Consider the following 23868-nt stretch of genomic DNA (forward strand, 5'->3'; position numbering starts at 1 on the left):
CATCTTTATTTCCTAAAAGTATTCTTACTACACCCATAAAGAGGGAAAGGGCCGTGGAAGGGAAACAACTTAGCAAGAGAAAAGAGATAAAATTGCTTCCTGCTTTGCATTTAGTGACACAAGATACAGACAAAAGATTCAGGAGAGGAGACAGCCTACCACCCACACCAGTCCCAAAAGATACTAGCACCATTGATTGTGGGAAAACACATTTCATTGGCTGGGCACAAAAACCCAGGATACCAGACAACAACAGATCACAAGGACACCTAATGCAAACTTAACGCTAAGCTATGAGGTAGGCCAACAATTTTAACCTTTACTCAGGCCAGGCTCAGAGCCAGGGCTTCTATCAAGCAATCAAATGTATTCTTAACTCGTGCTTTGCTCTTGTTTTCCCCACTCGCCTCCTGGCACACGCCCACGGAGTCAAGGATGAAAGGCCAGAAGCCCATAAAAATCAACAAAAACTACAACCAGCCAGCAACCTAAGGTGATTCCAAGGGCCAGGAAGTCCTGGAACACCTCTAGGTCCAACTGCTTTATCTGCCCGCCCTCTAGAGACTACTGGGGATGTTGGGTATAGTAGTCCACAACCTGAAGCAGGTGGGTCTCTGTGAGTTCAAGGCCATCCTAGTCTGCAAGGTGAGCTCCAGGACGGCTAGAGCTGCACAGTGAGATCGTCTCAAACAAAACAAAGGACTCCTTCCTGAGTGTGACTCCTGTCTTCTCTGGTCTCCCTCAAGAGGACCACTTGGGGTTTCCACTGAGACAGCTCTGCTGTACCCACCTGGTGGAAAGCCAGCACTGTTCTCCCTGACAGACACTGGCAATGATGCTCCAGGGGGGATATTTTCTGCTTCCCAACAAAGCTTGATGCTTCTGGAAATGTACCAAGGGGGACCCAAGATCAGTGAGGGAGATTGCTGCCTTTGACAAACTTCAACCACAGTGCAGATGTTCCGAAACCAAACCAGAGCATTCTTGTGTGTGTGTGTGTGTGTGTGTGTGTGTGTGTGTGTGTGTGTGCGCGCGCGCGCGCGCGCACGCAGTGTGTGGCTGTGTGTATGCAGTGTGTGGCTGTGTGTATGTGTGTGTGGCTGTGTGGCTGTGTGTGTGTATGCATGTGGTTTGTGGCTGTGTGTGTGTATACATGTGGTTTGTGGCTGTGTGTGTGTATGCATGTGGTTTGTGGCTCTGTGTGTGTGTGTGTGTGTGTGTGTGTGTGTGTGTGGCTGTGTGTGTGTGGCTGTGTGTGTGCAGTGTGTGGCTGTGTGTGTGTGTGTGGCTGTGTGTGTGGCTGTGTGTATGTGTGTGTGGCTGTGTGGCTGTGTGTGTGTATGCATGTGGTTTGTGGCTGTGTGTGTGTGTGTGTGTGTGTGTGGCTGTGTGTGTGTTGTGTGGCTGTATGTGTGTGCGCACACACGAATGCTCACACAGCCACACGATAACCACCCAGTCGATTCTTCTCTTTGTCACCTTGGAAAATCTATAAAACACCCCTGTTTTTCTTATGTGGATAACTACACCTCATCTTTTTGTCTCACAGAACTTAGAGCTGCCTGCAGCCCTCCAACTGCCCTGGCCAGGTATTATATAGGATTCTGATTGTCCTCCATGAATAACTGACTTTTGCAAAGGAGGCTAGAAAAGCACTGAGAAATGGACGTTGCTCTTCAGAGAGACAGGAGTTGAACGAAAGCCTTTGACATGAATACAGTCACCTGGTCTTACTTTGTTTTAAGCATGTATGTTGTAGAGTTTCCTCCTGTTCTGCTTGCTTTCTGGTTGAGGTGTTTATACATTAAGAGCAACATAAGTAGTACAGTAGGCAGGGTAGACATTCTTTCCGTATTCCATTTTCTGTTGTTGTTAGCTATGGTCATACAAACAGACTGTGGACTGTTGTCTGTATGCAGGCAAAGGCAGGCACAAGATAAGACAAGGCCTGTGACTGGGCAGTGAAAAAGTAAGGTGGGCACAGAGTTTTGGAGAGAGGAGGGAGAGACGATAAAGGAGAGGAGAACCAGGATGGAGGAGGAGAAAGATGACCCAGATCTGTGTGGCCTTGAAGAGCCACAGGTAGTTATGAATACTTCATAAGGGATAGATTTTTATAGGATAATTTGTCTTATCTAGGTGGGCAGTTTATATTAATATTACTTGGTTCAGAGTTTATTGTGTGGATGTTTTGTGGGGTGAGAATTTACTGATACAAATCTGATTGACAAATTACAAGCTTCTAGAGTTTTGATTTTACTGAGATACTGGGAGTTGTGACTACAACCAATGGGGCGGATGCTGGGAATGTGAGCAGAGTCCACAGTAAGAGAGGCGCAAGGGCGCAAGAGCAGCTGGCAGCAGCATGGGATGGAGATTGGGAGCTTAGCCAGTTGCGTTGAGACAATTTGCTGATTGAGATGAAAATATCCCACAAATGCCACATGGCCCAAGAGCGAGGGTTGATAGGTTCTTTTTTAAAAATTTACCACTATGACAGGCAGACAAAACAAAATGAAAACCATTTTCTCCCTGAGATGGTCCCACACACCTGAATATGTGGCCAAGAATGACCTTGAGCTTCTGATCCTCCTGCCTCTACCTCTTCAGTGCTGACCATACATGTTACATGCACATCCAAGCAGTCTTAACTACTAAGTTACATTCCTACCCTAAATAAACCCTTAAAACTACAAGCACCAGGCTACTGAGATGGCTCAGAGTGTAAAGGTGACCTTAATTCCCTCCCTACCCAAACTGGCCCTAAAGGTAAGAACAAGAAAACATCAGAGCAGAAGTAATCAACATTCAACAGACAATTTAAGATTTTCCTCAATAAATAAATTAATTAAATTAACCATACACACAACTTCAAGAAATGTCCAAGTTGGCACAAGCCCCCAAGAAGTTTTATATAGCTTCAAAGACATCCACAGAGTATGAAGGAGTGCCAGGGTGGGAACTCACACAAGTTCTGGACCATCAAATCCCAGTTTCTTATGCATCAGTCCCACTTGATCCATGCATGTTCCCCTCTCTACAGGATAGCTTGTGACTACCTGACATTTGCTGATGACTGGGAAGGCGGACCAGAATGACAGAAGCAAAGCACATGGCATTAACATAGCTCTTAGGAGGTTTCCTCTGGGCACCCAGGAATCTGGCTGGAGTGGACATCGTGTCTGAGAGCTGGGATGCTGCTGCTGTCTGCATTATGTCATGGTCATCTCAACCAAAGGAGACAGGAAACTGCTGGTTGTTAGAGACCATGAGCTCCAGACATCAAATGTGCCCAGTCATCAGGAAAAAAATCTCATAATTCTGGCACAGCTTGAGGGCAGAAAGGCAGGGACGGGCAACAGTGGAGAGAGACCTACACCTCAGAGTGTGCCAGCGGCTTCTAACCACAGGCATTCCCTCTCGCACACACACTGCAGTGGTCCTGTGCTGTGGGCCACGGCCTCTGCTCTCCCAACCCAGTTTCCTTCTGAGGCATATGATTTTCTCCAGGCCTCTCTAAGCCATGCTCAGGAGAATACACATGGCAGTATCCAGTACCTTCTTCCCAACCCAGCTTACGAAAACTGTCCTCAAAAAACATTCCAACACTTCTATATCTGCATTTGTGACTCTTCATTCTCTCCTTCCTTCCTTTCTTCCTCCTCTCTCCCTTCCGGCTCTCTCTCTCTCTCTCTCTCTCTCTCTCTCTCTCTCTCTCTCTCTCTCTCCCCCCCCACCCCCCCTCTGTTTTTTAAGACAGGATCTCTGTTTAGCCCTGGTTGTCCTTGAACTCACTCCGTAGACCAGGCTGACCTTGAACTCAGAGATCCATCTGCCTCTGCCTCCGGAGTGCTCAGATTAAGGCACACGCCATCACCGGGGCTTCTTTTCGAACAATTTCATGCACTAGTTTCTCTTTGACTCTCTTTGGGGGCGGGAGGAGGGAGGGGTGTCCCACACAGGGTTTCTCTTCACAACAGGCCTAGATGTCCCAGAACTTGCATTGTAGGCCAGGCTGGTTGTAACTGGTTTTAACCTCCTGCCTTCATTAATTTATTATTACCCTCCTGCTGTAGACAGTTTTGTATTACATACAAAAACATGTAAAAGAAAACAAGAACGGAAATAAAACAACAACAACAAAAGGAACACATGCTCCAGGTTCATAAAAAGTTCAGCCACTATCGACAACAAGCACACAACAGTAAGTGAACCGGAAACACTTGCCTAATTCCGCCCGGCAACTGGTAACCACGGAGGACAGACACATGAAGGGCCTCTCTGATATCTGAAGGTAAAGGCAGACTTTACCAGGCGAAGCAGTTACTCGCTCACTCTAAAAATGGGGAAAATACGGGCAAGCAAAGCTGGCCGGCGCGTGAAGTACGGAAAGCAGAAGGGGTCATTCCGAGTACGTGAACCGGGTACAGGGGCTCAGACAATGCCTCATCAAACTCTAGAAGTTCAAACTTCTTTTTCGCGCTGATGCCTACAAGGACTTACGGCGTACCTGTGGTAGCAGCATGAAGGCTCATACACGCAGGAATAGCGGAAGTTGGAAGTTAAGTAAAAATATGTGGGGCCAACGCGTCCAATTCTCCGGGAGAAGAATGAGCGCACACACTACAGCAGCGGCAGGGGCTGGAGGCATGGTGACTTCTAGAACTACTGCGGAAATATCAGTGAGACTGTAGTGCGGGGACGAGAGAATGCATCTGAGGTGCATCTGAATTGTGAGGACCACAGCCCGGGGAGGAAGACAGTGAAAGGAAACCAGATGTGTTCTCGGGTTCCAGACCTGGCCTAACTGAGCAACTATGAATCCTCTAAGGTAAGTGAACTGCATGGGCGGCGGCGCCACGACCAAAGACAACTTGGGGAGGAAAAGGTTTATTCAGCTTCCATATCCAGAGTCCGAATCCACTGAGGGGAACTAAGGAAGGATTCGGGAGCCGGAACTGAAGCAGAAGCCACTCAGGAGTGCTGCTTACTGAACCTCTCCTAAGTGCTTGCCTCATCTTGGTTTCTTTTTCCACCCAGGACCGCCTTCCCAGAGACAACATGACCCACAGTAGGCTGGGCCCTCCCCAATCTTCATGGATGAATCAAGAAAATGCTCCATTGGTCAGTCTACAGGAGGCATTTTCTCAGTCAAGTTTCCCTCTCCTCAAATGACTACAGCTTTTGACAAGTTGACAAAAAACCCTAACCAGGCAGGGCAGGTGATGATCAGAAGCATCCGCCTCCATCAGAGGAGCCAGGACGTCACTGGCTAAACCTGACGCATCTTCACACAACGGCAATGTTACATTTGTGTTTACAGAAGAAGAAAGGTCATTTAACTGTTGAGTTAACTTAGAACATAATTTAGTAAGACCTTTACTTACATACATACATACGTACATACATACATACATAGATTACATAGATAGGCAGACAGACAGTCAGACAGGACATGTCCAGGGACAGAAAACCCTGTGCTGTTTTCACTCAAGACTGTCTGGCAAAGTAGTAAAAAAAATATTCACTTTATCAAAAATCGATCCTGAAATAAATATCTTTTTGATGTTATAAGTAATGTAATATATGTAGTAATGGGTCTTTCTGTCTGTGCTGTGGTATGTGGCTATGCTAAGGAGTAGGGACACATAGTACTGTTTGCTTAGGAGCCCAACAAGCTGCCTTTTCACGGTGTATCACTTTTAATTGAAAGGATGACTGACAAATTACGGTCATTCAAATGTGGGCCTTTGGCAGACTGTTTCTTGGAAATGAACAGAGTCAAGTTGATACTTCAAGGAAAGGCTGACAGTATTTTTAGCCAGTGATAAGATTCATGCTTTCAAGTAACCATTAAAATTTTAGAAAACTTGTTTGCTACAGTATGAACTTGACAGATTCCCAATACCATACTTAAAGACTTTTTCCAGACAGCATTCCTGAGGATATAAATAATTGTTGCATTTACAATAAGATGTATCAACGTTTTATAGTTCTATATAACTCAGGGAGTTCATATTTCTGGAATGTCCAGTAGTGATGTTATGTGCGTGACAACCCAGTCAAAACACAAGACAGCTCAGTGGATTTAGGTAGAGCAGACATGAAAAGTTTGTTACGATGTTTTCATTCAGCACTGCAGGACCTTGGTGTGGTCCAGAGATGGTCATGTTGCTTGCAAAGGTGGTGCTGTGTCTGTATGACGGCAGCTCTTCCTCCCTAGCCTGATGCATAGAGTGAACCCATCAACAACCGAGGACCCAGTGGTCCTCTAGGAAGTCAGACACCTCGGACTGACAGAGGCATACAAAACACCACTTACTTCACACACTCTCTTTGGGAAAAATACATATTTTCATTATAAATGTGGTTTTTCTATAATTAGCATGTCCTGAGTTAGAGCTGTTATTCTTAGCAATAGAAATATTTAATATCTCTATTTTAATCTCTAAGATATACATAATTCTTTGGGGCCCTCATGAACTTCCTAAAGCTTGAGAACCAGCGTTTTTGCGATGCTCGCCCTGGGTCATATGATCTGTACCTGCAGCTCTGTAGAAGCGCTGCTCACACCACATCACCAGCATGGATTGTCTCAGCAAGGCAATAACAGAATGGAAATGCTGAGATGCAGAAGGGAAGCAGCCCGAACACTACCACATTTACCAATTTCACAAACAGGAAGAATGCAAATGAAATAATAAACTGAAATTAAGGTAAAAGGGACCGTTGTCGGGGTTCCTGATAAGAATACACCCAGACAGGATCAGCAGCACTGACATTTGTTAGACTGGATTTACCCACAGCCTTTTTCATGGTGCGTCATTACATATGTGTAAATTAGGCACGGCTCTTGTAAAAAGCACCACACTAGAACTTTGTTTCTCCACAGGTGTCCCATATCTACAGGTGCATGTACACGTGTGTAAACATGCATGGGGAAGCCAGAGAAGTTGGTGCCAAATGTCTTCTATTGCTCTGAGGCAGGGTTTCTCGCTGAAGGTGGAGCTCACCAATTTGGCCAATGTAGCTATCCAGCTTGCCCAGAAGGTCCCATCTCTACCCTGCAAGTGCTGGCATTGCAGGTAGGCCACACCTGCTCGGTTTGTATGTGGGTGCTGAGGATTTGAACTGTGGATCCTCATACTTGAATGGCAAGCACTTTATCCACTGAGCCATCCTTGTAGGCCCTGCAGTAGAACTTTCTGGCTAATTATGCCGCAGGTGAAAGGAGGCAAGAAAGGAGGCAGACCTTTACAGAGGCACAAGTCTCCAGGAGCTCCCCTAGGGCAGGGTTCCCTCCTTGATGCTATCAGTAATGGGATTCAAAGCCATTCATCCTAAAGGCTTTTTCAACAGAGATCTCTCTGCTTTAAAAGGCGACCTCCTTCACAAGCCCCATACCCTCCATTCCCATTTTTATCACAGGGAAGTCCACACTTCCCAGCCAATTTCTGAGCTACACACACACACACACACACACACACACACACACACACCCCACATGGAGCCAGCACAATCTTAGGATTCAGTTCCCGCCGTCTTTGCCCTGCCTTCTGTCATTCCATTTGGACCCACTAATTCTGCAACATTAATTCTGCAACACCCTTCTTTTAGTGGCCCCTTATTATTCTGGGTTGGCTGCTGTCATTTCTTCTACTTAGAATGTCCTCTGTCCTCAGCATCTAAATGGCTGCTTCAGATGCTACACTGCCAGAGTCTTTTACCTGCCGCTCTTAGACTGTGTTCCCATAAATATCTACATATCAAAGTCATAAAAATATCGTCCCATACAAAGTCACAGAGTATTGCCCCATGGTTGTTAAAATGTCTACTCGTATGTGTCTGCTGACTGCATAAAGAACTGTGGCAGGGCGAATGTGTCCGAGTTCTGTGCTTACGTCCATGCCCCTAACATGAGGAGTAGTAGAACATGGGGACTTAGCTCCCACAGGATTTCAAGCTCCACATTGCTACCTTGTGCCAGCTACCATACATCCAAACTCCTAAAGACTAACAGCTCAGTTACTGAAAGAGGTGTCCCCAGGGAAAGAACAAGTTCCGGTTCTACACTGACAGTAGAAGGTCACCGGAGCAGCATCTCATTTATAGAACTCTTCTTCATGAACAAGATTATTTTAGGGTTTAGTACCTCTTGCCTCTGTGCCCCCAAACTAATAGAAATCTTTAGAAATCCACTCCTGACAGACAAGTTAAGCCGACTTCTCCATACACACAGGGTTTACTCAATGTTGGACAGTTTGGGAGGGGGGGGGGAAGAGGTCTTGTTTTTGTCTACATATTGACTGACTCACTGATTTGAACTCATAATCCTCCTGCCTCAGCCTCTCAAGCCCTAGATCACAGGTGTATGTCATCGTTGCACCCATTGGAACAGGTTCTTTTGTTTGCTTTTGGTATTCAATACCACACACACACACACACACACACACACACACACACACACACACACACACACACACGCACTGTCTCTCTCTTTCTTTCCTTGTTGTTTTCCAAGACAGAGCCACTCTATGTAGCCCTGGCTGTCCTGAAACTGTCTCCTTAGTCCAAGCTGAACTTAGAGACCTGCCTGTCTCTGCCTCCCCAGTGCTGGGATCAAAGGTGCCTCCCACCATTGCTGAAAACTTTCCGTTCAAGAAAAGCCACAGTTACACAGATGACAACTCTGAGAACATCACCCCCGTCGCACCCAACAGTTCTTCATGCCTTCAGCTGTAGATGTCAGACATGATTTTGACCCGCCCCCACTCCTCTCTCTAGATAAGACATCACTCCAGACTGACTCAGTAATTAAGTCCTCAGATGATGACTTCGAGAGTCTACGACAATCTTTTTGCCTCCCTTCTGGTGAGTGCTTTATCATCACCTTTAAATCCGAGCATCCAATCTGGATTCAGTATTGCAGATGTGAATCCAGGCACTTACGAGAATGACGTAGCCACCCTGGTTTTGAAAGCAGCCCTTAAATCCCGAAAGGCAGCTCTGTGTGCAGAGCCATCCACATTTCAACCAGAGGCTGGGTTCTAAGTATTATTTCTTGATTATAGTGGAGATGGGAGCTGGGAGAAGGGAACGTAACGCATTTTAAACATTTATATCTAGCGTTAATTAGTTATATTAAGTGTGTGCTGCTTTTTTCATTAGAAGCCAATATAAGGGGCAAGAGACACCGTTCGGCGGTTAGATGCACTTGTTGCTTTTGCAGAGGACCTAGATTCAGTCCCCAGGATACACAAGGAGCCTCACAACCAATCATCTGTAATTCCAGTGCCAGGGGAGCTGAGGTGTTCTTTTGACCTCTGTGGGTTACTCTCTGTGCAATCACACAGAGCACATACATACATGAGGGCAAAATATTCCAACATATTAAATAAAGCTCTAAAGTAATAGGTTGAAAGGGGTGGGGTTCAGTGGCAGAACACATGCTGGGGTGCACAAATCCTGGGTTCTACCTCCAGCACTAATCCCCCCAAAACCAATGCAGTTAATAAAAGTACATTCACACGTCTTCCCATCACTCTCCAAACCCCTGGACCGCCCTCGGCAATCCCTCCTGGCGGATTGTGAGTTCAAGGCCAGTCTGGACTATATAGCCAGCCAGTATCTCAAAAACAAAGACAAACACCCCTGACCCCACAAATGCCTGAGCCCCAGCTGTAACCAAGCAATCTAATTACCCAAACACGGCTTTGGAGTGGTGAAGTCCCTCCTTCCCTATAATGTGATCCCTCTCGTCCTAAGGTCAGTAAGTTCTTAGTTGAAGTTCTTCTGGGTGGAGACATGAAACACAGTTCAGTAACACGTTTTGGAGTACATGTCTCCCTAACAGTGCTCCCTCCCACATACAGCTCTGGTTCCTGTTCTAAAGGCCTGCTGGACAGCTGGAGGAACCAAACCAGGGCAGAAGAGAAGTCTAGTTCTAGCCCACCCCAGAGGCAGCGCCCGCTCTAGGGAGCACAGGAGTCAGGCCCCCCAATGCACTGCTTACTTCTTTGTTTAATGTCAAAAGCCTGTATCTAGAATCGTCAAGGAAAGAATATCATCAGTGACAGTTTTCAGAATCCATGCAAATCCAAGAACTCCATCATCTGAGCTGGGGCGAAGGTGCCAAGATGACTTAAACAGTGAGACCCAGGAAGGTGTCACAGCCCTCAGTCACTCTATACTCAGCAGTGTCCTGCCCATGTCAGTGCTGATGCTTGAGCTGCTAGGGGAAGCTGCTCTCCTCCACGTGCTTCATATGCAGATGGCCCCAGGGAACCAAAGGCATACCATAAACAAAATGTTAGCCTAGCATAGTATCAGTCCAAGATGGAATTAGGGAAGCAGCACAGAAGTTAACTCTCCCAAGGCCTCGGAGCCCATGAGAAGTCTGGGTGGGAAGAAGAGTGAGAAGACCGGTCTGTGGGTGGGGTAGACACTTGTGAATCTGTTCTTCTGACCAGCATCAATTCTTGTCCAGGTCTTTGTTTTCCAGCCTGAACAAGCTACAGCCAATTACTCAAGCCCTGGTTTTAACAGCTAACAAAATATGGTCACTAACCTGTCTGGGCCCAGCATCTCATGTCCTGGTGGCTGGGATGACATCACCCCAGAGTGGGATAGTCCTGGCTAATTCAGGAATCCTCCACTCTGGTTCTTCACTCAGATGTCTGGGGAATTTAATTTTAAAAAGGTTACCTCTAAGCCAACTGAATTAAGTCTGGTGATGTTTGTGTCTTCAAGACACCCCCATCTGAGGCACAGTCACACATGAGAACTATTGAGCCACCCGGCAGTGATCAGAAACTGGAGGGCAAGCAAGATTTTCCAAGCATGCTATTCGAAATCCCTGAGCTCCTCAACTAGAATCAGAGCATAATTCAGGTGTGTGCATACCGTCAGCATGTACTATGTGCACAGTACATGCATAAAAAAAAACCCATGTATAGAAGCTTATGCAGTTCCCTTAGAACCTGTTTCAACCATGGATAAGTGAGGAAAACAAGACAGAACCGCTTGCTACTGTCAGAGCTAAAATGTGGCACTGCCAGGCCCTGAACCCCTGCCTCGCACTGCTTCTTGAACTCCACCCTGCAATATGGTTCTTGGAACCCTTTGACACAGTGCTCAATTAAAAGATCAGAAAATGCTTCAGAACACAGAACAGTCTCTCGTCCAAATGCCTTCAGGGATGGCGAGGGAAGAGCCTTGGGGGAGGTGGGCAGGTGTACGTGCATATGGGGACATGGTGGCCAAGTTGCAGGAATTGTGGCAGGCTGATGAACCCGTGCCCAGGAAAGGGGACAGCCCCACTGACTGCAGCAGATTGCAGCCATGTGGGGAGGTAGGCCAGTGCTGCTTGCTCTTCCAAGTGTTCAAAAGAAGCTGGAAGTGTGTGTGTGTGTGTGTGTGTGTGTGTGTGTGTGTGTGTGTGTGTGTGTGTAAAACCTCCAATTTCCAAAATTCTGTCTGAAGTAAACATTGTGCAGGGCAGAACACGCTACTATGACGCCTGTCTGTGACCTTTGACACGAACAACCATGCAACGGACACACACCCTTCAAGACTTTATTTAAGATCCGTGGGAATACGCTCCCTTAGACGGGCTCCCTGTGATTAGAAACAGCAGACTGTGTGTTCATAGACCCTGAACTATGACCCATATGACATATGGAAAACCCAGTGTCGATTTCCTCTCGGTCATTTTAATCCAGGCATTGCCTGTTGAATGAATGACTAACAGACCTTCATTAAACACCTCTCCTCCCCTCAGTTTCACTGGAGGTCACTGTAAGAGGATTCATTGTCCTTACCTCTGAGTAAAGACCTGTCATAATTCATATGGTTATTACACAACTTAGATATGATTTCTGCCAAATCACACACACAAAGGAACTCATTCCTTTAACGACAGCCTATTATAACATTGTTGGCCTGCAGAATAAGTGTTAGTCAAGCCCTACAATAATAGCTTCGTAAATGAACTTTACCATATTATATTGTTACTACTCACCCCACTAATGAGCTCTATGAAAAAAATAGAAATTAAAAACACTGAAACCATCATAAAGCTTGAGATCAGAATGCTAGTCTAATCATAACCTAAGCATACAAATACATTTTGTATACTTAAGTGTATGTTCCATTCTTTCTGTGTCAGGCACTAATTAGGCATGACTTTGTATATGCATACAATACTCACATGTATTTAAACAATCCTAATGCCCACTCTGAAGATATAGAAATGGATAACAGAGAAGGTAAGTCATTGGTCCAAGGTCACACAGCTTGCCAGTGGCAGAGCTGGGATCTGAACCGCCCCACACAAGAGGTTGCACATTTCACCACTACCCTGTCAACTTCAGAAGCACATGAGACCTTTGTTTTTACTTTACTTACATAGTAGACAGCAAAAGGAAAAGAGGCCAAGTCACTGGGGATATTTTCTCCATCTCATTACAAAAGAAGAGCTTTTTAAAATCCACCACCAGACTCCTTAACTTGAGAAAAATCTATCATCCTCCACAAGTACAGTAGCTGTTTCAAAGGCTCAGATAAAGTTGAGTACGACTGATCAATCGTGTAAAAGATCGTTTTCCCCTGGCCTTCCTGAGTCCCCTTTGAAGGCCAACTCCTTCAGAGCACTCCAAACAATTCACCCTGAGATCCACACCTCTCTCTCACCTTGCTTTTGCTCCCTCACACCCTGCTTCTAATGGGGTCTAACTTTTCTGACCTATGAAGGAATTAACAGAAAAAGGCTGAGTTTATCAGGGTTTGGTTTCACATGCTAGGCCTGTTGATCTATTCCTTTCTGGTAGAGAGAACTTGGCTGAGTTTGGTTTTCCTGAGCCAGCACTAGGAGCTGAACCAAGGACCTCATGCACGGCAGGCAAAGAGTCTACTACTGAGCCACATCTTTCAATGGCTGAGTTTTCTTTAAAATACAGGCAAAGACCACTTGGTCGTGTTAAAAACCACAGAGGCAGAACTTTGGTGAGAAAGGATGCTTTGTGTTTGTTTATTGTTGTTGTTATTTTTATTTTTATATTATATAGTATAGAATAGTTTATTCAGGGCATGGGGAGGGAGTTGAGAGGGTGGTAGAGACAGAGAGAGAAAGAAGAGAGACCGTTGTTTTTTTAATTATAAGGGACTGGACAGTCCTCTTTAGACATGTAGAGTCCTCTTGCATTTAATATAACCCTGGGTCTCCTCGAATTTATTTACTATAACCCTAGGTCACTATTTGAAAAGTAGAGTTGCTAATGGCCACATTCTGACCTCAGGTGGGTCTCACTGTGCATTTCACAAAGTTAGCCACAGTACAGTGTGTGTGTGTGTGTGTGTGTGTGTGTGTGTGTGTGTGTGTGTGTGTGCGCGCGCGCGCGCGCGCGCGCGCGCGCGCGGACGCCACAAATCTGACTCTTAGAATGTAAACAAACAGTAATATACACCATGTGACTTAAGATTAGCATCAAGCTAAAGTTGGATTTTAACCTATGAAGCTTGCTTGGGTCTGCATCCGTTCTATCCAAGTTGGGTCAGTGGAGGGCAACAAGAGCCATCAGACAGGCCCCCACTTTGGCACCTACTCATACACTGTCTTACAGTATCATAAAAAACATAATTTTCAGACAGAGGGTAGAAATACCAAACTTACACTTCAACAGACAGGAGATAGAGGCTAGGAACCTCAGCCTGCGAAGCAGTCTCAGCGTCTGCAAGGTCTGTGCTTTGCACATTATTTTCTTATGAAATATGACAGGAGACATCTCGGTTACTATGAACCATAAAGCGTTTTGTACACTTCGCCCTCGACAGTATGAATTACGCCTTCCAAAGGAGGAGGCAGGAAAGACAGGGTGGAAGGGGGCAAGAGCAACACTCACAAGGTTGGCCCCAAAATGGGATTTTAAAGGTACATGACCTGGGGTTGGGGATTTAGCTCAGCGGTAGAGCACTTGCCTAGTTAGCGCAAGGCCCTGGGTTCGGTCCCCAGCTCCGAAAAAAAAAAAAAAAGGTACATGACCAAGGCCAAAATAAGTAACAAAGTCAAAAGAATGCATGGGCCTGCACTCAAGTGTGCCCGAGCGCATGTACACACACACACACACACACACACACAAGCACGTGCACATACATATACATATATACATATACACACACACAAGCACGTGCACATACATATACATACATGCATACACACACACAAGCACATGCACATACATATACATACATACATATACACATATACACACATATGCATACACACACACACGTGCACACACACACCCCTCTTACCATAACTAGGCCCTGGATTTATTTTCAATAAGTAAAAACCAAAAATCTACTCCTTTACCACAAGGCCCACAGCCTAGTAAATTCTCATGCTAGAAATCCTTTAACATCCCCCAAAGTCCCATTCTGTAGGTCATACGTGCACTCACTATCTTGGTCTGCAGCCAATCTGATTAAATTACAGAAAAATTACTAATACATCATCAGAATAGGAAGATCAACACCAGCTTGTTCTGTTGCTTTTGCCTCTCGGATCCTAAAACTCCACTAGGGATCTGAAAATGAAGAATGGGGGAAGGCCTGCTTCAAATGAGGGATAAAGCATTATTAACCCCACTGCAGTAACATGGCGCCATTCGAGCCCTACTGATGGCCTTGGTGACCAGTCAGAGCCACTAAACAAATGTCACACAGTGCAGCAATGTGGGCGCCGCCATTCTTTCCAGCAGACCCTGGGCTATAGTCTGAATCTTTACATCCTATATTCCTATACTGGAACTTCATCCCGGTCTGATGGTATCAGGAGGAAGGGCTCACCAGGGTGAGTAGGTCACAGGGCAGAACCATGATGAAAGACGCCCCAGGCAACTTAGTCACCCCCTCCACTGTGTGAGTACACATGAAGACAGCGCGGTCAGAAGAGAGATGGGAGTCTTTACCACATAGCGCCGAATCTGTGGTCATCTTGACTTTGAACTTTTCAACCTCAATGGCTATGAGAAAAAAGGAAATGCGTTGTCTAATAAAGCACCTGGCCAAAAGCATCTTGTTACAGCAATCTCAATTAACTGGGACACTGGCTCATCCAGTTGACAAGTGACTGAACAGAGCTGGTAGCACAAGAGGACAGAACTTTTCCCATGTTCTGAAACTTCATGTGTGCAGACACAACCTAAGTCCAAAGTTCTGGGATTACCAAGTAAACTGCTTTGGCAGCCCCGGCCAGCGCCACCTATTTCTAATACAGCTTTTTCTACAAATCCGTGTGGACAGTAGTTAATAAGACTCTTTAAACAACTTTTTAAAACAGCTTTGACCCCAGGGACCGGCCTGGGTATCCCAGCACACACTCTCCTTGGAGCACACAACTGTCGGTCTGAGTTTTGCATATCTCCCCAAGTGGAGATCGTCTCAAAAGCTCCCTCGAACCCCTCTGACAGAGACCATTCAAAGATCCTCCACTACGAAATGTGCAGCGGCACTCAGGCGAGCAGAAAGCTGTCCAATTTAGACTTCTGCAGCATGATTTATTAACACTTTGTGGAGAGACTTGTCAACTCACACCAGCTGTGTCGTCTTGAGAGCGAGATGGCAGCACAGATAAATTAAAAATCAATTTTTTTATTAGAAACTATTTTGAAGCATTAGAGGGGATGTGATTTTTGAACTGTCTTCTGTATTTTCACAGGAAGCCGTTGCGATCATCCCTTATGGTCCCAGGGATGCATGATGCTCTTTTTGGGAGCAGGTACCAGTGATCCCCAAAATCATTACATTTATCAGAATCATTAGACCTGCCTGACAAGCTCTGTAAAGTCTGCTACTTCAGGCTGAATGTTTTCCCATGGGTTAGTCAGGACATAGTGCTTGGTCACTGCAAAAATTAGTAAGAAATAAAAGCAGAACACACACACACACACACAGGTGGGGATGGGGGGGGGGTCATGAAAGCATAAACAAAGAATCCAGTCGCTGTCTGGTCAATCTGGTCAGTTTGCTTCCTGGTTTTGCTGGAGAGAAGAGTTTGCTAACGTTTTGTTAATGAACGTTAACCTGCTCTAACCTGCTCTGATCTGACCCATGGCTGAGTGAGAACACTGGACTGAGAAACGACCGTCTTACTAACTTTTCCTCGTGCTTCCTCTGGGGAGTAGGTATCAGGCAAATTCCCACTGATAACTTTAATAGAATCCAAACCCATATGCGCATATGGCTGAATTGATGCTAATGGTGAAATTTTAAAGTGCTGATTGCCATGGGTTACGGGCATACAGATACAGTAAATGCATTAAACCAACCTTCCTGAACCCATCCCTCTTAGCCTCATGATCCCAAACACAGTGCTTGAACGGCCCAGGCCTGCCACAGAGCCCCAGAGTCAGCCTCCCTTTCTGAGGCTGACAGACCCTTCTTAGGTTACCCTCTTTGGGATCCTGATGAAGACAAGTGCCTGCTTCAGCTCAAAGAACCTCTAGGCTGGACTTTATTAATGAAAGAACTTTTGTGAAAGAGCCACCAACAGCAGTCGAGTCACATGTTTAAGTCCCAAAATGAAAATTACTGCATTAAGCCAAGAAACAGAGGCCTTAATTTTGAATAATAATTTTAAACCTACCTTTCAAGGTTTAACTTCCTTGGTTGGGTGGGACTTCCGAAAGATACTACAGACCCTCTTATGACATGTAAATAGGACTACTTTATCTTCGCAGGACATTCTACCTTTTTCTAGTATAGATGAGACGTCCCATGTAGCACAAATACAACACACATGTGCGGGCACACGCGGGCGCACACACACACACACACACACACACACACACACATACTCCCCTCCTCCCCTTACTTTTGAGGCCCAGGAGGAAATGACTATAGAATTTTAAATCAGAAACCCAAAGCTAAGGTTAGTAGTGTCAGGTTAAAGGCTCGCCCATCTCCAAAGCTAATTCGGTTCTGAACAGTCCCAGGGGTGTCTAGCTGAACAGAAGGAGCTAGGAAACCCTAGCAGGCCGGAGCCCAGCCTGGGGAATTGCTAGTACTGTGTGCCAGGAGCCAAGGCTCACCCCAGACTTGGTATCAGATAATACCAAGTGCTCGCCTGGATTTCCAGGACTAATCCACTCTAGGGTGGACTATCCAGGTTCCCCAGTGTCTGTACTGTGGGAAGACAGTGGGCTTTGCAGGGCCAGACTGTTCCTAGATAGTATTGTCTAATGTAAGAAATAGACTCCACTCATAGACAACATCTGTATGTGGTAACGGTGTCCCATTGCTAGGAGTGCAAGGGCCAAGGTTGCTGATGAAAATGGAAAGTATTTCAACTGTTCTACAAATTCAAACAGTAAGAGAGAGTGTGTGTCTGTGTGTGTGTGAGTATGAGTGTGTGTGTGCGCACATGCTGCACTTCTTAATGTTTACAGGTTCTATCAATTCTTAAATCAACACATCAATAGTGGCTTTAATAACTTCTGCATTTACTCAAAAAGGTCCTTTTGCCTTATAAGCAATTTAAATTTCCCCAGTTCATTCATTAAACCACCTCCTTGCCTAACCTAAAAAAACATCACTGTGGGGGCGGGGGGGGGGGGATAGCGATTTTTAGGATTGTCTCTAATACTAACAGGCACCTTTAATCCAAAGACTCGACTGTATTTTAACCTTGATACAGCAGAGTTCTCCCAGGGAAGGAGCCCTTTCCCACACAGGAATTAAAAAAAAAAAAATAGTTCAGTATTGAAAACTAGACCATAAATCTACAACTCTATTCTGTACTAAACGGAAATTAACATTCATTTCCCCCCAAATCAGTATGCCTTATGTTTGTATATCATTTTCAAGTCTCTAGGATCCTCACTGAGCTCTTAGCTAGCCCTGGGTTACTATGACTGACTTGGAAAATACCCCATTTGCCCAGAAATTGCTCTTAGTCAAAATGTAAATTGCTTATAAAACATGTGTAAACCTCGCTTAGAAAAGGCAGCACAAATGCACACAAAAAATCCATTCAATGCAAAAAGAGGTGGAAACGCTTTACAAATTAAGGCATCCCTTAAAAAGAAGGGGGGAGGGGTGAAGGCAGGAACGTTTACTGTGCTTCCAAAAGTAAATTGCTTCTTACTTAGGTTAAAGTGGCTTAATGTGACTGCAAGAGGGAGGCGATTTTTTTTTTTTAAAGTAGATAACAGTATTCAATCTCAGGACAAGTAGGGAGCCCACTCTCAAAATAAAACTTCATCAACAGGCAGCAACCCGCGGGAGAGGCCCACCAGACACCGGAGCTAAAATGGAGCCTGAATTTCCTCTCAGACAGAGGGTAGTCGCAGGAGGTCAGGGTCAAGGTCACCGGCAGGGCAGGCTGCAGCTGCCCGACTGCACTGCACACCACGGGAGGGGCGGCGTTCCAGTCGTCTCAGCCGAAACTGATAAATCCCTTCTCTCCCACCCTCCCTCTAACCCCGCCAACATTTTTTTTTTAAAGCAGGGGGAGAAGAGAAGAAAGGGAAATGACCAAGTAACCTCACCGCCCTGGTTTTCGCATACAAGCTCATCAGCTGCCAAAGTTGCCATCTAAGGGCAAGTTCGCAGAGAACACTGAAGCCCATTTTGTGCGAGCAGGGCAAGCCTCCCGCGGTGGCGCCCGCCCGGGACACCAGCCTCCCCCCCCTCGCTGCCCACGCGCGTCCGAGCAAGAGGGAAGCCCGGCCCGGCCATGTGCACGCACACTTCCACCAACTGCTGCGAGTTTTCTGTGAATCGCAGCGCGGAGCCTCCCGCCTTGCCCGCCCCGACTGCGCCGCCTTCTCCTCCTCCTCCTCGCACAAAATTTTCCTACACTCGCAGCCGCCTGCGAGTGATTTTATGTGCATATATATTACATATGTGATATTATCCTCAGAACCTCTAGCGGGCAGGCGAAGAAAGGACTGCACCGGGGCATTTTTTTTTTTTTTTTCTTTCTCTCTCCCCAAAGGAAGGGGAAAAAAGCACAACCCTAGCCCTGTGAGTCGACTCCTTGCATACCGGGAAGGGGGAAGAAAAGAGGAATGTTTGCGGAGCAGACTGCCCGTGCGTGCCCTTGCTCGTCACTCCCGGTGCCACCGCGCCCGCCCGGGCCGCAGCAGCCCCGTGGCCCCTTCGCGTGGGCACCGCCGCGGAGATTTCGCGAGGGGGAGATCGATCGCGCTCGCCCGTCTGCGGCGGAAACACACACGCTCACATACAACCGAGACACCATAACCTTAACCCTTCCCCCACCCTCCGTGAACTTCAGGTGACCGACCACGTCGGCCTGACACCCGCGCGGGCGGGCCGGCGCTCCGGCTCCGCTCCTGCCCCCAGCCCGGGTTTTGCAGGATCGGGCTCCGAGCAGCGCCAAGCCGCCCAGGAGAGGGGAGTGGAGCAGGGGGGGCGGAAGGGGGGGGAAGAGGAGAAACTGACCCTCCGTCTCCCCCGACCCCTCCCTCCGGCGCCTCCCGCGTCCCCTCCTCCCGCCACCCCGCCCCACGCCTTCTCCCCTGCCCCCTCTCCCCTGCATTCAAGGAGCCCAGCGGCCCCGGGGGGGATATTTTTAGTTGCTTCTTTCTCCTTCACTTTTAGCTTCAGCAGCATCTCGGAACACTCCGAGCGGAGAGAGCTTGGTGGGGGGGCGAGGGGGGAGCCCGAGAGGGAGTGGGGGAAAAGTTAAGAGTCTCGCAAAGAAAAGCGGGAGGGCGGCGCGGAGGGACCCGAGGCGCGGGTGGAGGAGGGGACGGGGACCCGGCCGCTCAGCCCGGCGCGAGTCTCCAGTTGGCGTGTGTGGCTAGGGCCAGGAGGACTGGGATGCACTTTAGTCGCGGACTCTGCTCCGGCTGGCCGGGGAGGGGGGTCTGCGAGCCCGCGTCGCCCCGGCTCCGTCTGCTCCGCCTGACCCCGCATTTTATTGCGGCCGGGAGCCCTGCTCCGCCCTCCCCTGGGCTCTGCAGGGACCTCGCGCGCCGCGCGCCGCCCTGGCTGCCTCGCCTCAGCCTCGGCGCGGCTCCCGCACCCCACATCCGCTCGGCTGCCCGGCCTCGCCCCCCGATCGGCCGCCCGCGCCCCCCGGCGCCCCCACACCCTCCTCGACCGCCCCTGGCTCCCCCTCCGCCGCCGCCTCCACCTCCGCCTCCAGCTCTAGCCGCCCGCGGCTCCGGGGCCGACCCACCCCGGCGCAACCTTTAGCCGGAGACCGACCTCTCCGGTCCCCAGCCCGGCGGGCGGCCGCAAGCCCTCGCCCTGACACCCCCCAATCGCCATGTCACGGCCTCGGCCCGGCGCGCGCCCCAACCCCGCACACCCGTGCACCGGGATCCACACGGAATTTCTTATTTTTTTTCAAGATTGCAACCTCTCCCACCTCCCCCCACCCGCGACAAAAACCCGGCATCCACACTACTCCCCTCCTCCCTCCTCTCGCCCCCTCCCCCGCAACCCGGAGTGAGGAGGGGGAGGGAAAGGGGGGAAAAGCCCGATCTCAAGGAAAAAAAAAGAGGGGGGCGAGCGAAAGAAAGAAAAAGAGAGAGAGAGAGAATAGAAAGGGCACGGGGCTGATCATCACCAACATGGCTGCCTCGGCATAGACCTAAACGAGGAGTAACCCTGGCTGTGTCTTTGTCAGTTTCACCTCTGTAACCCTAAACTAATGCAGAAAACAACGGCGGAGGCTGCGGAGGGGAAAGAGGAGAGGGAGGGCGAGAAAATGGCACGAGAGGAGGTGGAGAAGGGATGACTTACGTGAGGGAAGGCGCTTGGGCTGCTCCTGCTTCCTCCTGGGCATTTTCCCCCTTTTCTCACATTCTCCTCCTTGGTTAATGTGAGATCAAATAAACCCCCGTGGGGGCAGACAGGCAGACACTGGCAGGAGCGGGGAGGTAGTTGGGGGGCGGGCAGGGGGAAACCCCTTCTCTCCGGTGTGTGCAATGGGTTGAAGCTTGTTTCCTGGAGCCAGAAGAGGGGTTTTCTTCTTTTCTTTCCTTTCTTTCTTTCTTTTTTTTTTTCCTTTTTTTAAAAAAATTTTTTTTTGGTCGTGCACCTGGCTTGTCCCCGAGCGTAATATTCTTCAATGGAAACGGATCTAATAGGTGTGAGTGTGTGTGTGTCCTGTGCTCGCGTGTGATGGGAGGTATAAATAAATGAGCGCCGGTGCGGCGGTGTCTATGGCCGCGCGCTGTGTCTCCGAGCCCCTAACACTAATGTCGGGATCAAAGGGCAGCGGCGGCGGCAGCACAGCTCGCAGCTCGCTCTCTCGCTCTCCTCTCGCGCTCTCTCTCTCTGTCACACACACACTCACACACACACACACACACACACACAGAGGCACAGACTGAGGGAAAGAGCGAGAGCTAGACACACACGCGCGCGCGCACACACACACACACACACACACACACACACACACACACACACACACACACACACACACTCAGCAAAGAGGAAGGTGCCCTAAGGCTCTCAGGGCGGACTCAGCCTCGCATTTACAACTGCTCTGTCTGGAAAGAATGGGGGGCGCGCGTGCGGGGGTGGGATGGACTTCTTCGAATTTATCCCGCTAGTCGCCCAATCAAGGGGGGGTGGAAAAGTTACCCCCCCCCGCTCTTGAAACATTATTTTACAGATTTTTTTTTTAAGGAAATAGGTTGCACTAACCACTTTCTTTTGTGTATTAAACTACGTTTGGTTCTGTATAAAATTCCCCAGGCTTTTGTAACTGAAAGATTGACTCTCTCGCCCCATCACCTTGAGTCTGGAGGATAACAGACTCTCGCACACGATCTTGAAACAGCCAATGAAAATAAATCTTTAAAAATAAAATAAAATAAAAATAAAAGATAGCATAGTGTAGGATCAGCGGATGGGTGGAATGGATGCACTAGTTTGGAGGGTCTGGTGGAGTTAACACTTGAAAATTCAGCCTAAACAAAAATTACAGGTCCTTAAGAAAGAGGGAAACTAAGATTAGGTCACCCGGAGGGTTGACTTGACTGCCAAGATATTCCTACAGTGCACACAGTGATCCTGACTTCTGTAATTCACTTTTCCCCACTCCTGCAACCCAGGTAGCTGAGGCTTACCCCCAAGCCGTTCTAGTGTGCAGTTTGAGCTCCTACAACAGTTTTCATTAAGCCACACACTTTCATTACTTCAGAAATCTCACATCCTGCTTCAAAGAGCCACATAAAGAGGAAAAACAGAAAAGGATGCGTCTCCTCACAAAAGATACTCGGCAAAGGGAACAGTTCTCTCTCTCTCTCTGACTGTAAGCCATGTGGATAGAAGTTCACTGGGAGGTTGTTAATGATTTAAAACTCCAAAATCTGCTACTATAATTGAAGTAAAAAAAAATGGCCTGAAGAAGAGCTGTTTCATAAAACTCTTTGTGAGGGGAAACTTTGAACTTGGTGGAATACATTATATGTCATGAGTCAGAGCTAAAAAGAAAAAGGTGCATTATTTAAACTACATCTTCCCATTTGAGCTTAAAAAAACCTCGACTCATCAACCTATTATGTTAAATATTTTCCTACCAATTTTTAAATAGGTATTTTCATCGAAGAAGGCGGAGCATAGTGAAGACACAGAAGTTTAAAATGGCATTCTATCAGGTGACATGAGTGACTGATGAGACTTAGAAGTCTCCAGTGGTGTTAAGGACAGACACTTGGGGGGTTTGGTTACGTTTCCTTTTTAAATGACAATAGCTTTATACAGTTTTCACTAGGAAATTGTAAAGGAGACTGTGTCTCCCAAAAGATGGCTTTCATAGTGAATTCTCAAGATGAACCCCTTCTTGTTGATGCCTACCAACATATTTGTCACCTCAAGATTGTGATGTTACTTGAAGCAGGCTTAAGTGCCGGCCGAAACAAGTGCCACATAAAACAATTAAGTTCAAACTGGAACATTAACCTGAAACCAATTCCAAAAAGAAAATGTTTTTAAATGGTAGTTAAAATCAGACATGGTGACCAATGCCTTTGATCCTAGCACTGAGGAGGCAGAGGCAGGCAGGTCCTGGTCTAAGGCCAACTTGGTCTAAATAGCAAACTCCAGACTAGTCAGGACTACAAGTGAGACTCTGTTTCAAAACAAACAAACAAACAAACAAACAAACAAACACACAACAAAGGAAAAGAGGCAATTAAATGTCCCTGCGCTATGATTTGAAATAGCCTGTCTTTTCACTCAGATCAAGTCCTGTTTGCCAGGCTGTACCTCAGGCTTGAAGTTCGTCTGTCTGTTCCAGGCAGACTGCTGTGGGCTTGTCACACCTGAGGAGTGGTAAGGACATTGATCACGACACCGACCACAGCTTCCTCAGAACTTTTACCTAGGATATCAGGATCTCGGCTCCAAATGGACACAGCACCACCTTTTCCTGAAACTGCAATGGCCGTTCACAGTACTTAGTACACTGTAATTGAAAACACACTTTGGCCCTTCCTCCAAGCTGAGTACATTTCCTGCCACTTTTTAAAGGCATGCTGGCAAAAGCTGTCGACTTTTAATTATATAGGTATTCCATCGACAGCCAAAAGCATTTTAAATGGAATTTATCCATACCTCTACCTTTTTCCAAAAATTGTTTGAGGTAATACAAACAGTGGGAAATAGAGACAAACAGGCTATTCTGGTTAAATCTCATGTTGGTGTCTGAATGGCAGGCAACACGGTTTAAGGTCAATTTAACTACCCTTCATTGCTAGAATGCTAGACCAATCTAAATGTTAGGACGATAAATACTGGAGATCTCCACGACAAAACTCAAAATCCAAATTTGATAATACCCAAAAATTTGGGTGCATATACCCAGGAACTATCAGTTTGGATTCT

The 23868-nt window shown here is 47.3% G+C and overlaps 1 protein-coding gene across 11 annotated transcripts in view; it reads right to left on the bottom strand.

Moving 5' to 3' along the window:
- The window catches only part of Zfp827 (zinc finger protein 827), a 166594-nt gene extending 145359 nt beyond the window's left edge, over positions 1 to 21235 (bottom strand). For all 11 annotated transcript variants that reach the window (XM_087594123.1, XM_087594122.1, XM_087594120.1 and 8 more), the window contains 1 exon segment: positions 20773 to 21235. Coding sequence is in view for 10 of the 11 variants with exons in the window: in XM_087594122.1 (XP_087450248.1) it covers positions 20773 to 20815 (43 nt within the window). In the remaining variant the exon portion in view is untranslated.
- Positions 21236 to 23868: the final 2633 nt, after the last annotated feature.

This window comes from Rattus norvegicus, chromosome 19 (assembly GCF_021556685.1).
Source record: "Rattus norvegicus strain SHRSP/BbbUtx chromosome 19, alternate assembly SHRSP_T2T, whole genome shotgun sequence".
NCBI lineage: Eukaryota > Metazoa > Chordata > Mammalia > Rodentia > Muridae > Rattus > Rattus norvegicus.